Raw genomic sequence first — 14,371 nt, forward strand, 5'->3', positions numbered from 1 at the left:
GGGGTATTAAAACCAACTCTCCTCGAGCACATCCAGTCATTATCGTAGCTTCGATAACATACTTATTAAGTCTAATCACTTGTAGTCTGGTGCCATTGCATAACTTTGGTGGACAAAGGTTTCGTAGTAGCATTATTGGTGTTCCAACTTTCAGGTGAAGTAGGTGAGGTGGAAAACCTGGAGGGTCTAAGGTATTAAGAAACTCCTTTGGATACTGCACTGCATCATCACGATTTGTTGTTGTATCAAAAGATTTGTAGTAAATATCTTCTCCAGTAAACGACTTTAATAAGATGCTGTTGACTTCTGCGGCTGTATCATTTTTTGGAGATAAGATGGCACGCTCGCACAACCATTCAATGGGCTTATTTTTTATATCAGCAACATCAGGATAAATCTTGGCGATGAGATCTGGCAATTCCGTTACTATCGTAGCGAGTGCGTGGGGTATAATAATTTTGCCAGCACATTCAGGATATAATCCGTCTCCTATTTTAAGGAGAAGATTAGAAAACAATTCCGCTGACGCATCTCCATGTAAATGAACTCTCATATTCTTACTCAAACGAAGTTTCTGCACTTTAGGCCATAGATACGACGATTTGATGCATGCGTTAACTTCATTTGCACGTGTTCCTCTAGGTACAACCGGTAACGTTTGCCGAAAATCTCCTGCTAGTAGAACAGTTACTCCACCCATTACTTCCTCAGAATTTCTTAGATCTTTGAGAGTTGCATTAAGAGCCTCGAATCCTGCTTTATGAGCCATAGTACTCTCATACCAGATAATGAGTTTACAATCACGTAAAACCTTAGCCAAATTACTCTGTTTTTTAATATTGCACGTTGGATTCTCTGAGTAATTGAGGTTAAGGGGTAATCTAAAAGCAGAATGAGCTGTCTTTCCACCCTCCAATAACGTTGCAGCTATTCCAGATGATGCAGTTGCCAAGGCAATGCCTTTATTGCTTCTGACCTTTGAAAGAAGTAAATTTAAGAGAAATGTTTTTCCAGTTCCACCAGGTGAATCTAAGAAAAATATTTGGCCTGTACCAGACTCGAGGCTGTTGAGGACCTTTTGATATACGCTGGACTGTTCGCCTGTTAGAGAGGCTTCAGCATTATGTACTTTTTTCTTCAAATCTTCAAGATCAAAATTTGTTTCTCGCATGTACTCTCTGTTTTGCAAATTAGTCTCAAATCGCTCAGGCTGAGGTAAACCATAATCCATTAAGCGCTGACCTCCCAGAGTCTGAACAGTGTCTTCAATCAGAATCAAGCATTGGTTGTACGCTTTGTCCTTAGTTGAAAGAGCGGAGTCTTGCAGTTGTCTTTCATGCTGAAACTGGATGTCTTCTGAAAAACTGTCCTTGTACTTTTCCCAAAGGCTTCGTGGATCAGAGGGATGACAAAATACCAAGATCACTGAAAAAAGTTCTCGCAGTTTGAATGATGAGCTGCTTAAAATAGCTTCCTCAATAGTGTATTGCCACTGTTTATCATCCTCGAGCAATCCCATTGCCATGCATGCAGCTTTGAATGTAGGGTATTCAACATTGCTTACAGTTTTTAAATAAGAAAAAGATGTTGGACCTCTAACATGATGGAGGAGGAGGCGTAGGTGGTAACACTCAACATTGTTAGGATGAATTGTGTAAACGCGTCCTAAAGCAGAATCTTTCTTTATCCCTGGCCATTGATCAATTTTCTCTCCCCGCCTACGTCTTGTAAACTTTTTATTCTGTTGCCACACATAATACGAAGGAACTTCAACATACAGAAGTGTTCTGGCAAACTCATCAATTTTGCAAAGGTTGAAGAATGCCGAAAGTGTTGTCTCTGGAGGTTTTACAACTTTGTTATGAATATTTTGTGCGGTGAAGTAAACACGTTGGCCATTTTCCAGATGCACAGCAAGATGAATTACTGCAGGGTATCTCTCATGAATAGGAAATCCCAATATTTTCCACACTGCTTCTGAACTGCTGATATATCTGCCAGATTCGTATATCTCTATCTCATCAATATCTTTATCATTCTTTAAAATGAAGGCTGCTTGATCATTTCCTTTAGTGATGTATTTGCAAACATACTTTATGGATTTTACGGAATTCGTTATCTCAACATTGATATGAGATTCAAAAGTACGCAACAAAACGGGATTGTATGGTACAACCCATCTGTTATCTAACTGAAATCCTTTAAGATTAACTGTGAAACCACCGTCCTCTGGAGTTCTCCTACGATACAAAGGATAACCATCTAGTCCCCTCTGCGTTTCTTGGACGAAAGGGCGAGGATATCGTTTTGTGCAGCAACCATCTTTCATGCAAGGAGAAAATGTATTTACTCTTCCGCATGGCCCATGAATCATATTAGCCTTAACAATATCATAGAGAAGGGGATCACGATCAACATCTGGAATTTCAGCACACACAACTTTATCAACCATATCAGCAGTAATGGCTTCTTCCAGCCACAGCAGGCAATGAATATGGGGCAACCCTCGTTTTTGCCACTCTACAGATAACATGTGACACCGAACTTTACCAAAAACTTGTCCTTTAACTATAAGATCCATAAACTCCTTCACTTTCATATGGAAAACTCTCGCAATGATGTCATGACGTTGATAATGCTTCTGTCCGGGATACAATTCTCGCTGAATCTCTTTCCATTTTGGGTTACACGTGAAAGTTATAAATAAATCTGAACTTCCATAATGACGTACATATGACATGGCATCTTGAGCTCGTTCGTGCATGTAACGGGGTCCACCGATAAACGATGATGGTAATACCACTCTCTGTCCTATTTGATCAGCATCATACCTTCCTACTTCATCTCTTAAATGAATGTATTCCTCTGATCTCAGTTTGCTTTGATTGTATTTGAGAAAATTCAGTTTTTCAGTTTCTATCTTAGCATACTCATCAACTAAAAATTGACTTAGAAGAGCACAGTAGCGTAACAGATAATTTTCTTCTGTATCTCGTAACATTATACGCCAGGAATAAAACTGAGCTGCAGAAACAGTTTTCTTGACAGGTAATTTAGTAGTAGGCCCCAACTTATCAGCAGTATCTTGCTGAAGTACATCAACTGAATATCCATCTTCCCCATAGCAAAACATGGGAGGATATTGCAGGGCATCATATGCCCTATGGAGTTCGCTTATTCGTTGCTGTTTTGCATTGCGGCTTTCAAGGATGATGTCTCTCTGCTGAAACTGCTGTCCTACAATCACCAGAGCCACCTCGTTGGCTGATGGTGCATTGAAACGTCCTTTATGTGCATTGGCAGGCATACGATCTGCATGAATCATTACTTGAAAATTTCGACACTCAAGTGGCACCTTATCTAACGCAGTTTTTAAATCCTTGATGTAATTATTTACTTCATGCAGCATATGTTGAAGTTGCTTTACCAAGTCTGGCTTGACACCAGGATAGTTGTGTGACCTTATGTGAGCTTCTTTTTCATCATCACCTACGAAATATATCTGTAAGAATTGAGCCTGTTGCTCTGTTTCTGGGAGCAAACTTCCACACAAATGGTAAACTTGTCCTTGAACTTTGAATGTTGGCATGAAACCAGTCTCCTTAATTTGCTTGGCTCCAAACGATGTCATTTGAAAACATCCGTTGTATTGCCGAATACGATCAATAAAATGGCGGTGATCTGGATGATGGCCCATGAGCAAACTATACAGTGGTTCTGGTGGAGGTGGTAGTGGTGGAAGCTGTACTTTACCCCCGCTGCAGCACAAACCTGGGCTTTCACGTTTGAACTTTTTTGCATGGCACACTGGGCATTTATTGTCCATAGTACCAATATCATTTTCATATTCTGTATTACAATCATATGCAAAACCTGAGTAGGTTTTCGTGTTCCATGGACGTAAACGGCGTTCAGTTCGTAAACCAGGATTTTATTTCTCATAATTTTTTTGAGCAGATCTCTGAGCTTCTGGGTGATTTTTTTTATATTTTTTGACTGATGCAGCTAAAGCTTCTGGGTGACTTGTTTGACATTTCTTGACAGCAGCAGCTAAAGCTTCTGGGTGACTTGTTTGATATTTCTTGACAGCAGCAGATAAAGCTTCTGGGTGGCTTGTTTGATATTTCTTGACAGCAGCAGCTACAGCTTCTGGGTTGCTTGTTTGATATTTCTTGACAGCAGCAGCTACAGCTTCTGGGTGGCTTGTTTGATATTTCTTCACAGCAGCAGCTACAGCTTCTGGTTGACTTGTTTGATATTTCTTGACAGCAGCAGCTAAAGCTTCTGGGTGACTTGTTTGATATTTCTTGACAGCAGCAGCTAAAGCTTCTGGGTGACTTGTTTGATATTTCTTCACAGCAGCAGCTAAAGTTTCTGGGTGACTTTGTTGATATTTTTTGACCGCAGTTTTCAACTGCTTTTTACGTGTAGCATTTGAAAATCTGGCTCGTCTTTTTTTCCTTTTTTCCTTAGTGTTTTCAAAATCAGTGGTATTATGGAGTGATTCTGTGCTACTTTCAGAGACTATACTGGCTTCATTTACCGGTATGTAAACATCAAAGTGTCCATTTGAAAGATCACCACTAAATTTCAGTCTTCTCACTGGAAAAGTGTCATTTCCAAATTTTGCATAAAATTTGCCTTCAAAATAAACTTCAAATAAGAACTGAAAAATGTCTCCAGCAGCGAATAATTCACAGAATCCACCAAAAACATGAACCTGCGACATATCCACTAAGTAATCTTCGGAGCTTTCATAATTATTACCGTGTTTATCACATGACATAATAGAAAATTGATCCCAATGATTATAAACGTAATTAACTATGGTAGCACGAATTTCATTAAACATAGCTTCACTATTATACAATAAAAACGAAAGAGATCGGAAAAGACATGCACCATCACCTGTAATATTAACGACATGATGAGGAAGAATAGTTCCGTTCACATTGATGTGCTCCATCCTCAATGAGTTTTTAAAAAAGTAAGTTTTATAATAAAATCAAACAAAATAACAAATTAAACCTTTCTAATTACATTTGCAAGAAACAAATGATGTTATTTAAAAACCAAAAATTGAATAGTAAAACAGCTTGCCAACAAAATTTACACAAAGTAAGAAAAAAAGGGTCCGATCTGTAATACTGAAAATTATTTGCGAATTATTTGACTTAAGAAAAGCCTCGAAGAATCACGTGAGAAACAAAAACAATATTAAATTTATAGTTCACTATCGACCAAAAGTTGAGATGAAGTACTGAATAATGATTTGAATGGAGGAAAGCCTTCGAAAATAAGGGATTTGAATTCAATGACAGGTTTTAATTTCTCAGAAATTAAGAGGTTTTAATTAATTTCTCCCGAACTAATTGAGATTTCGAAAAATCCTTTCTTAGTGGTTACTTTCGTAATCATGCGGACATGCCTGCCAAATTTCAAGTCTAAAGCTTCAGCGGTTTCGGCTGTGCGTTGATATATATATATATGTATATATATATGTATATATATTATCTCAGGACATTGATTTTTATATATTAAGATATATATACATACATATATCAACGCACAGCCGAAACCGCTGAAGCTTCAGACTTCAAATTTGGCAGGCATGTCCGCATAATTACGAAAGTAACCACTAAGAAAGGATTTTTCGAAATCTCAATTAGTTCGGGAGAAATTAATTAAAACCCCGTAATTTCTTCGAAATTAAAAACCTGTCATTGAAATTCAAATCCCTTATTTTCGAAGGCTTTCCTCCATTCAAATCGTTATTCAGTACTTCATCTCAACTTTTGGTCGATAGCGAACTATAAATTTGATTTTGTTTTTGTTTCTCACGTGGTTCTTCGAGGCTTTTCTCAAGTCAAATCATAATGTTTCTGTCTATTGCATTCATTTTTTCAAAACTAGAAACGAAGTTTTTAAGAACATCATCACAGGCGGACTATCCTTTTGAATTTAGAAGAGTGCAGTTTCCTGTTAAAGTTTGCTTTGCAATGACCATTAATAAGTTACAAGGACAGACATTAAAAGTAGCAGGGACCGATTTAAGAGAAGACTTTTTTTCACACGGCCAATGTTATGTAGCTTGCTCCAAAGTCAGTTCATCAAGCAGCTTAATAATTTTAGCACCAGAAAAAAAAACTAAAAATGTTGTATACAAAGAAGTTCTTGTTTAAACATAGGTATATCAATAAAATGTGGATGGCCTGTATTTGCAAAGATAATCAATACTTTAAAAGGATCGTTAATAACAGTTAAAGATCGGTTAAGGACAAAGGCATATATGTACATGGGCGGATTTATGGGGGGGCAGAGGGGGGCAATGCCCCCCCCCCCCAGTTTTGGGAGGACTCTATGTAGTAACAACACAATTTCCAAAAATTTAAAAAAAAAAATTTTTTTTTCGTTTTTGAATAGTTCAGAAGAGCATGGGTGAATTTATAGGGGGGAGGGCAAAGGGGGAAATGCCCCCCCCCCCCCAGTTTTCGGAGGAGTTTATATAGTAACAACTTATCTTCCAAAATCTTATAACAAAAAAAAATCATGATTTTTTTTTTTTTTTTTTGAATAGTTCAATTAAAATGAAGAGAACAGCGAATGTCCTTTTCTGAAGGGAGAAAAGAAAAAGAGAAAAACCGAATATTAAATACAAATAGTACAGCTGTCTCTGGGGTACTGAAAATTAGTCGAAATTCACTATTTTGGACTGAAAACCATTTGGGCAAGTATATGAATGAAAATATAGGCTAAACGAGCTATGCATTCAAGCTGCAACACTTATAATAATTGACGTTTGGGACCCTCCCTCCCCCTCCCCAATTTGCGCTAACAGAACGATCTACTGGTTACGATTTGTTTTCTCTCTTTTCAGAATGTTTATTTTCAATTTGCGTCATTTCAAAAACTAGATGTTTTGGGTTGTTACAGACGAAAGATTTTGAAGAACCTTCTGGATTCACATGTTCAAATGAAATTGGCTGATTTGAAATGTATGCTATTGCAAAAGAAGTACATAGCTAAAAGGTTTTTGTACAGCAAAATACTATCAAATGTAACAATTAACACCTTACTCAACGAATGTATGTAACAATGAAACAAAAAACTGGAAAAATTGTCCAACCATTGAACAAACAACGTAAAATCACTGTAAACAATGCGTTAATTTTTTAGGTGAAAAAAATAGGAATTTCAATCCCTAGCAGTTCAAAAATAAAATTTCTGATTTTCCAGAATCATACATTGTAAGGAAAACGTCTGAATAAAAGAAAAAGTGAGGGAGATATATTTCCGGCATGAAAGTTTTGCACAACTCTTGTAAGATCGCATTATTACCTGATGAAATGTTTTTATAACTGTGTTTTCTTTATTTTTTAAAGAAAAAAATTTGTATATATGAAACTAATAGTTAGAACTGTACTTCATGCGCTTAGAAAATTTTCAGCTTTTTTTCTTTTTTTTTTTTTTGAGAAAGAAAAGTAAATACTATCGCAAAGTGAATAAACTTCAGTTATCTGAACGTTCTGATTAATTGAATCTTTTTGCTTAGAGGGAAAGTACCATTTTCCTTACTTTCTAAATATTGTTTAAAAATTAAGGTAAGTCATAATCATCTAAGTTTAAATGAGACAGTTATTGTCATTATTGAAATCTGAGTAATTCAGTCATCAAAAATTTTGGAAAAATTTGCTGAAATTTGATAAAAACCTTACACAGATAGGTCAAATCGTAAAAATCCTTTAACTGTAAAAACTAACGAATTTTCGTTACAGTTACAAAAAATAAAAAAAATAAAAAATCTGTAGGTAAGAGTGAATTACATGCAGGGCCGGATTTGCCTATAAGGTAAACAAGCTATAACATAGGGCCCCTGCTTTGAAGTGGTCCCCTAACTCCCAAAAAATTGTGATTCGTTCATTTAAAAAATGGAAAGTGCTTGAAAAACTAATTTCATTTTCAAGTGCTTGAAAACCTTGAATATTTGGAAACGTGTGGCTACAAACTTTAAATTTTAAAATTTCTAACAAATTGTAGGGGGAGGAATGCCAAAATGTGTCAAATTCAGCTCCTTGCTACATCCTGCATCAAAAATGTAAAAATTATGATTCTCGCGTTTGTAACATATTACTTGAAATAAATTTTTTGACTCACATGCTTCATATCTTGCTATTTATTTATTCCAGAATGCAGAATTTTGGAAATTCTTTTGTATTGATTGCTTTTATCTTACTTTTACTGCATATTGTTAATCTGTTCAGCCCGGGGGAAAAATGATACACTACCTCTATTTCTTTTCGTTTTCTGTACTACTTATAATTAAAAAAAAGTTGTGATGAGAAATTTAAAAAAAAATTATTTTTTCTTTTAAACTTAAAATAGCCGTTTCTTACAAAGAACAATACTGTACAACTGTATAATCTACTACTCAAATTCAGAGACTGAAAGTGCAAATTATCGATAGGTTCTAAAATCCCTGAAATGAATTGGCGCAGTATAGTCTACCAGGGCTCTTGAGCCAAAAATCCAATCTAACCAACCAAACCTTGAAAATATTTAGACAAGTCTTTGAAACTCCTAAGCAAAGTGTGCTTCAATTTTATTTCTTATCAAATGTATAAATTAAGAATTGTTCAAATGGGTAGTATGTTACTCTCTTGATACCTATTCTCTAAATCTGTGCACCATTTCTTTGAAAGTATTAACTTGCATCACGAAGCACTTTTAAAGCATAAAACTTTTTTAAAAAATATTTGCCTATTATTTCCAATTAACCCTTATAAGACAAAAAAAGTCAGAATTTTATATCCATTTTATATAATTTCCTCCGGGGGAGTAACCCCCGGGCCCCCTAAAATTAGAGATATTCTATATCCCACTTAAGAGGAAGCCCTGCGTCACTCTATTAATACCAGCCCCCTCTCTTTTAAGGTCAATTCAAAAAGGACAGCATGATTACACACAGTAATGAAAACGACACATAAAAAAGTAAAAAATGGCCTTATGCATCACAGAAAATAGACAGAGGCGGGGGGGGGGGGAGGGCAATTAAAAATGTTGCTCCAAAAAAAAAATCCTGCCCCCCCCCCCCCAGGAATTCAGTCCTAAATCCGCCTATGTATATGTAAGGAGTCTAGGAGCCCGGGATCCTCCCCAAATTAGAAAAAGTTATAGGTAATAAGTAAGTATTATAGGGGATTTTCGAAACTAGGTGCACCAAGCACTGTTAACCCCTGCTAATTCCATTACCAGAGCAATGCCGGGTACGGGAATGCTAGTCTCTTATATAATTAAAAACTGAGCGTACCTATGTATCTATGTATGTTCAAGCTTCTTCTCCCAAACGACAATGAACTGACCATCGAACCAGGTATCGATGGATTCGTCATCCTCCCGTCTTCATGTTTGGCTATTTAACATAATCCTCCGATAGTAATTAGCGGAGATATCAGTTAAAAACTATTAATTATGACTCTTAGCTTTCAAAATCAAATTCCTATTTTTCGAAGGCTTTCCTCCATTTAAATTATTATTCAGTGTTTCACCTCAACTTTCCGCAACAATGCTTTTATTAAAATGTATAGCGGTGAAGAAAATCATAGAGATGAAATATCTGTTGCCATTTTTTTCTCGAATATGAACAGGTAAAATTCTTGTTTTCGTTTTGAGGCTTTTCCTGTAATCAGGGGATTTAAAATGTTTACTTTTTGGTGTTTTTTTCCGCAATCTGCAGCAAAATTTCACCGACTTTTTTTTTTTTTTGGTTCAAGCCTGAGTGTTGAACTTGCGTCACTTGACATACCTTTTATTTTCGAGGTGGACCGTGCAAAGCCGGGCGACGCAGCTAATCTTGTATTATAATTTGTGTAAACATAGTCTTTTTGTGATTTTTAGTTCGTTGTAATTCCACTGCTTCATGTTATCATACATTTTAAAAAAATACAGTAAGCACATTTGCATATTACTTAGATGTGTGTAATATTTATACATTGTAGACAATAATTTAGGTTAAATTTTTAGTTCCGAAAAGTGTTGAACATAATTACTTGATTCTCCTCTCCCCTCCCCCTTTTATCTTTTAAACTTTTTGTGTATTAAATTTAAAAAAAAAAAAAAACTTTGGAGAGACTATATATTTGTTTTGAATCTAAATTCAATGCCTTTTGTAAACTCGACGTTAAATCCCGGTTATCACAAATTTGCCATTTCAACTGCGCTTGCGCACGGACTTAGCTGATTTCAAAAATCTTGCTAAAATTAATTACAAACATTTTAAGTTTGGTAATAAATATGAGATGGCAACAGATAAAAATTAAAAATCACAAAGTTTTCTCCGATTTAGTTTTTAGGCCTCGGTAAAGATTGAATTTTGCGTCTTAATTATTAATGGATTCGGTGTCTGATTTGTCTGTCCCTTTTCAAGACCAAATTTTTAACTTCAGAAGAGCGTACTAGAATTGCAGCATCACTTCTAATGCAAAGCCGAACCCTCAACCTAAATAAAAATGTATAATACTAAGCTGTTTACGCCTAACGTAAAATATCCGCAAAAGACGGATTTCTGTACTAATATTCCAATCATTTTTGAAGTACGCAACGTATTTTACATTTATGGTAAATAAATATTTCCAGACTAATAAATATTGAAGTGTCACTTTTCTATTAAGATTATCAGTTATTCATATCCGTAGTTTTCATATAATATATCACGAAATCGCTTATAATATATCACGAGAATATTCTAACGCATTCATTAATTTGGTTGGACTCTCGCTCAGCCTAAATATAAACAAGCAACACGAAATCTTAAAGCAGAAAGCCCAAAAAGCTAAGTCCGTGCGCAAGCGCAGTTTGAAATGGCAAATTTGTGATAACCGGGATTTAACGTCGAGTCTTTTGTAACGGTTCCGTAATTTTTAAATTCTTGATTTTACCGGAAAAGATTTCAGTTTCAGATTTTAAATGGAAACTAGCTGCGTCGCCCGGCTTTGCACGGTCTACCTCGGAAATAAAAGTTATGTGAAGTGACGCGTGTTCAACAATCAGGCTTGAACAAAAAAAAAAAAAAAATATCAGTAAAATTTTGCGGCAAATTGCGGAAAAATATACCAAAAATTAAACATTTTAAATCTTCCGATTACAGGAAAAGCCTTAAAACAAAAGCCAAATTTTATTTCTTCATGTTCGAGAAAAAAATGGCAACAGATCTTTCATCTCAATGATTTTCTTCACGCTGTAAATTTTAATAAAAGCGTTCATCCGGAAAGTTGAGTTGAAGCACTGAATAATAATTTGAATGGAGGAAAGTCTTCGAAAAATATGGATTTTATTTTGAAATCTTAAGAGTTATAATTAATAATTTTTAATTGATATCTCCGCTAATTATTATCGGAGGATTATGTTAAATAGCCAAACATGAAGACGGGAAGATGACGAATCCATCGATACCTGGTTCGATGGTCAGTTCACTGTCGGTTCGGGAGGAAGAAGCTTGGACATAGATAGATAGATAGATACTCAGATTTTTATAGTATAAGATAACCTCTACTTCAATTTAGAAATCTGTGGCAACAAATATTGATAGCTCAACGTTTTGCTATTGAAGTGAAGCGCCTATATGTTTTCATTGCGCCATGTTGCTCGCGCCTCGCACTCGTACGAATCATGTCTAGATAATCCTTGGAATTTCTTTTACCATTTTCTTTTCTCTTCTTGTATTGTCCAAAAATGTTTGAATAAATGTGTCACTTTTGTGTAACTTCGTTTTCTTCATGAACGTAACACACCAACCTGCCGTAAATTGGTGACCTGAGGACTTATTAAAAAAAATGTATGCAGTTAATGTTATCTGGATGCAGCCTTAAGAATGCGTGTTAATGAAGCATTTTGCGTCATTGTTTTCCTGAGGACTTTGATTGAGTAAGTTTTTGCATTTGGAGCTACTACTGTGAATTAGCGATGACTGCTCCCGACCAACAAAATCAGGTTGCGAAAGTTGCACTTCGCATCCCACCAAGTTTTGCCTCTGGCCCTCAAACTCCTGTTGGACAACCTCATCAATCAATGCCGCAAAGTCAAGCAGTCAGTGGAAATCAACCTCATGGGCCTGGTGTTCCACAAAATTTTAGTACCAACACCTCACCCTCCTGTTGATCACTTACCTGGTCCCCAGCAGCAACAACAACAGCAGCAGCAGCAACAACAACAACAGCAGCAACAGCAATCTCCAATCTCTCAACAAGCTCAACAGCAGCAGGCACAGCAACAACAACAACCACAGGCTCAACAGCAGCAGCAACAAGCATCGCAACAGCCACAGCAACAACCTCAGCAGCAACCTGTACCCCAGCAAAAAACACAACAGCAGCCACATCAGCAACAAGCCGGATCCCAGCATTCCTCCCGCTGGCCAACAACAATCGAGCATACAGTACAGCCAGACTGCTAATCAGCCTCATCAGTCCTAGAGCAATTTCAATATTTCTCAGAGCACCACTCCCCAGCCTCAAGTGTACACTACCCAATCTGCTACATAAACCAATTACCTCACCGAGTGGTTCTTCATTGAAACCTACAACTCCTTCGTCAGAGGATGAAGCAACTGTTCAACCAAGGACTACACGTTCTGGACGTCATGTGCATTTTCCCGCAAGATATCATTGGGGAAGATTTCGATAATTGGGAATCTGGCGATCATTTTCTATTGGCGTCAAATCATTGGCACCAATGCATGCGCGGGGATAATTTTTCGTTTCCGAAACGTAAACAAAGGGAAAAACGTAGGGTTTTATTTACCAAAACTTGAAATGATTTTAAAGGCTCAACAAGATTTATGCAAAAGAAAGAAAACAAGATAATAATGAATTTCAATGTAATCTAAGCACTTATTATCTATAAAATCATACAACCATTTTCCCAAGACAATTCAACAGGACAACATCTTCACATTTAAACATTTTTTTTTTTAATTTTAAGTTTAAAAAGTTACAACTTTTTAAACAAAGAACATAATGACCACTATTTACATTGCAGTAGGTCATACGAATTTGTGCTAATAATAAAATGAAAAAAAAAAAAATATCACCAATATTTTTGGAGAAAAATATTTCAAATTTGGCACGAATCAAAGTCCGGATCATCATCTTCTTCTTCAAAAAAGGGAATGTCTCTCTCCAAATCTTCTGTACCAGAATCTGTCGGAACTCTATATTTCGGCATCAAATGCTCAATTCCTTCAGGTATAACTTTGATATACACCCCCAAAAATTACGCGCCAAATCTGGCATTCCCTACGGACGTTTTAGGGTTGCTGTTCCTAATTTTGGTGTTGCCAATTTAGGTTTTTTCAGCTTTTAGGTTTTTACTGTTGCCAAATTTAGTATTTTCATGTATTTTGTACCATTTTTTGAGTTTTTTTTAAAAGTTTTGTGGCAACAATTTTTGTGGCAAACAAAGTTTTGTGTCAACAAAAACAAAAAAAGTCGCCAAATTTCCGATTTGGGGGGGTATATCAAAGTAGTTCCTTCCTTCAGACTCAGCAGTTGGGGGATCGATATATTGCATTTCTAACCCTTGTTTGCCGTAACCAGGATAGACAGCAGCGATGTCCCTGAGGAATCGATCAAGTCGAGCGCCATTGTTTGCCAAACCCTGAAGACGGAAACGCCGATAATAATGCAGTGCCATATATTGGCGAAGCATTGGCATCGACCTTCGCGACTTCAGGGTTCTTTTTAGGATCCTGTTTTCATTTCAAGGGGATTGATCGTATTTGTGGGATCTTTTTTGTCTACAAACTGACCCTTGCTATGGTTCGTTTTTTTGTGAACCGCATCGGTAAACAGATTTTTAACGTTAAAATACTGTTTCGCCTCATCAGTACATATGTAGCTGGTATCTGGGTGGCAGTGCTTTTTAATAAGGGGCCATAAATCTCTCTTACTCTTTCCATTTACAAGGAAAAAAAGCCCTTCTGTATCATCCCTAGAAAGATAAGGAGAAACGAATAAGCAAAACGTGCACACTACATAAAATGATCGATAGCGGAAACATCTAAAACACATACTTGCAATAGATTCCTAGTACGACCTGAGTCATATTAGGTGTAATTCTTCCTCGATTATATTTCCTAATCGTAAGGAACGTCTCGTCTAAACAAATGGTTTTTCCTACTCCCCCTAGAAGTTTGGAATGGTGGGAGGAAAAGATTTCAGCAACCTCTCGCACGTAGCTGAATAAGTTGACGATGGTTTCAGTGGACATCGTAGGATTTTTGGCTTCACTTTCCCACCGAAACTCACGCACCTCCTCCAGAATTTGCGTAAGAGGAAACTTCATTAAAAATGCCAAATCTCCCGAAAAGACAACCGCA

At 36.5% G+C, this 14,371-nt stretch overlaps 1 protein-coding gene across 1 annotated transcript in view; it reads right to left on the reverse strand.

Annotated features, from left to right (window-relative positions):
• Window positions 1-12,458, reverse strand: part of LOC129233404 (uncharacterized) — a 41,576-nt gene extending 29,118 nt beyond the window's left edge. The window contains exons 1-4 of the mRNA XM_054867432.1: window positions 12,162-12,458; window positions 11,947-12,040; window positions 1,054-3,849; window positions 216-489 (exon numbers count right to left, since the gene is read on the reverse strand). Of these exons, the coding sequence (XP_054723407.1) occupies window positions 216-489; window positions 1,054-3,849; window positions 11,947-12,040; window positions 12,162-12,458 (3,461 nt within the window). The remainder of the gene's footprint in view (window positions 1-215; window positions 490-1,053; window positions 3,850-11,946; window positions 12,041-12,161) is intronic.
• Window positions 12,459-14,371: the final 1,913 nt, after the last annotated feature.

Source organism: Uloborus diversus, unplaced genomic scaffold, assembly GCF_026930045.1.
Source record: "Uloborus diversus isolate 005 unplaced genomic scaffold, Udiv.v.3.1 scaffold_386, whole genome shotgun sequence".
Classification (NCBI taxonomy): domain Eukaryota; kingdom Metazoa; phylum Arthropoda; class Arachnida; order Araneae; family Uloboridae; genus Uloborus; species Uloborus diversus.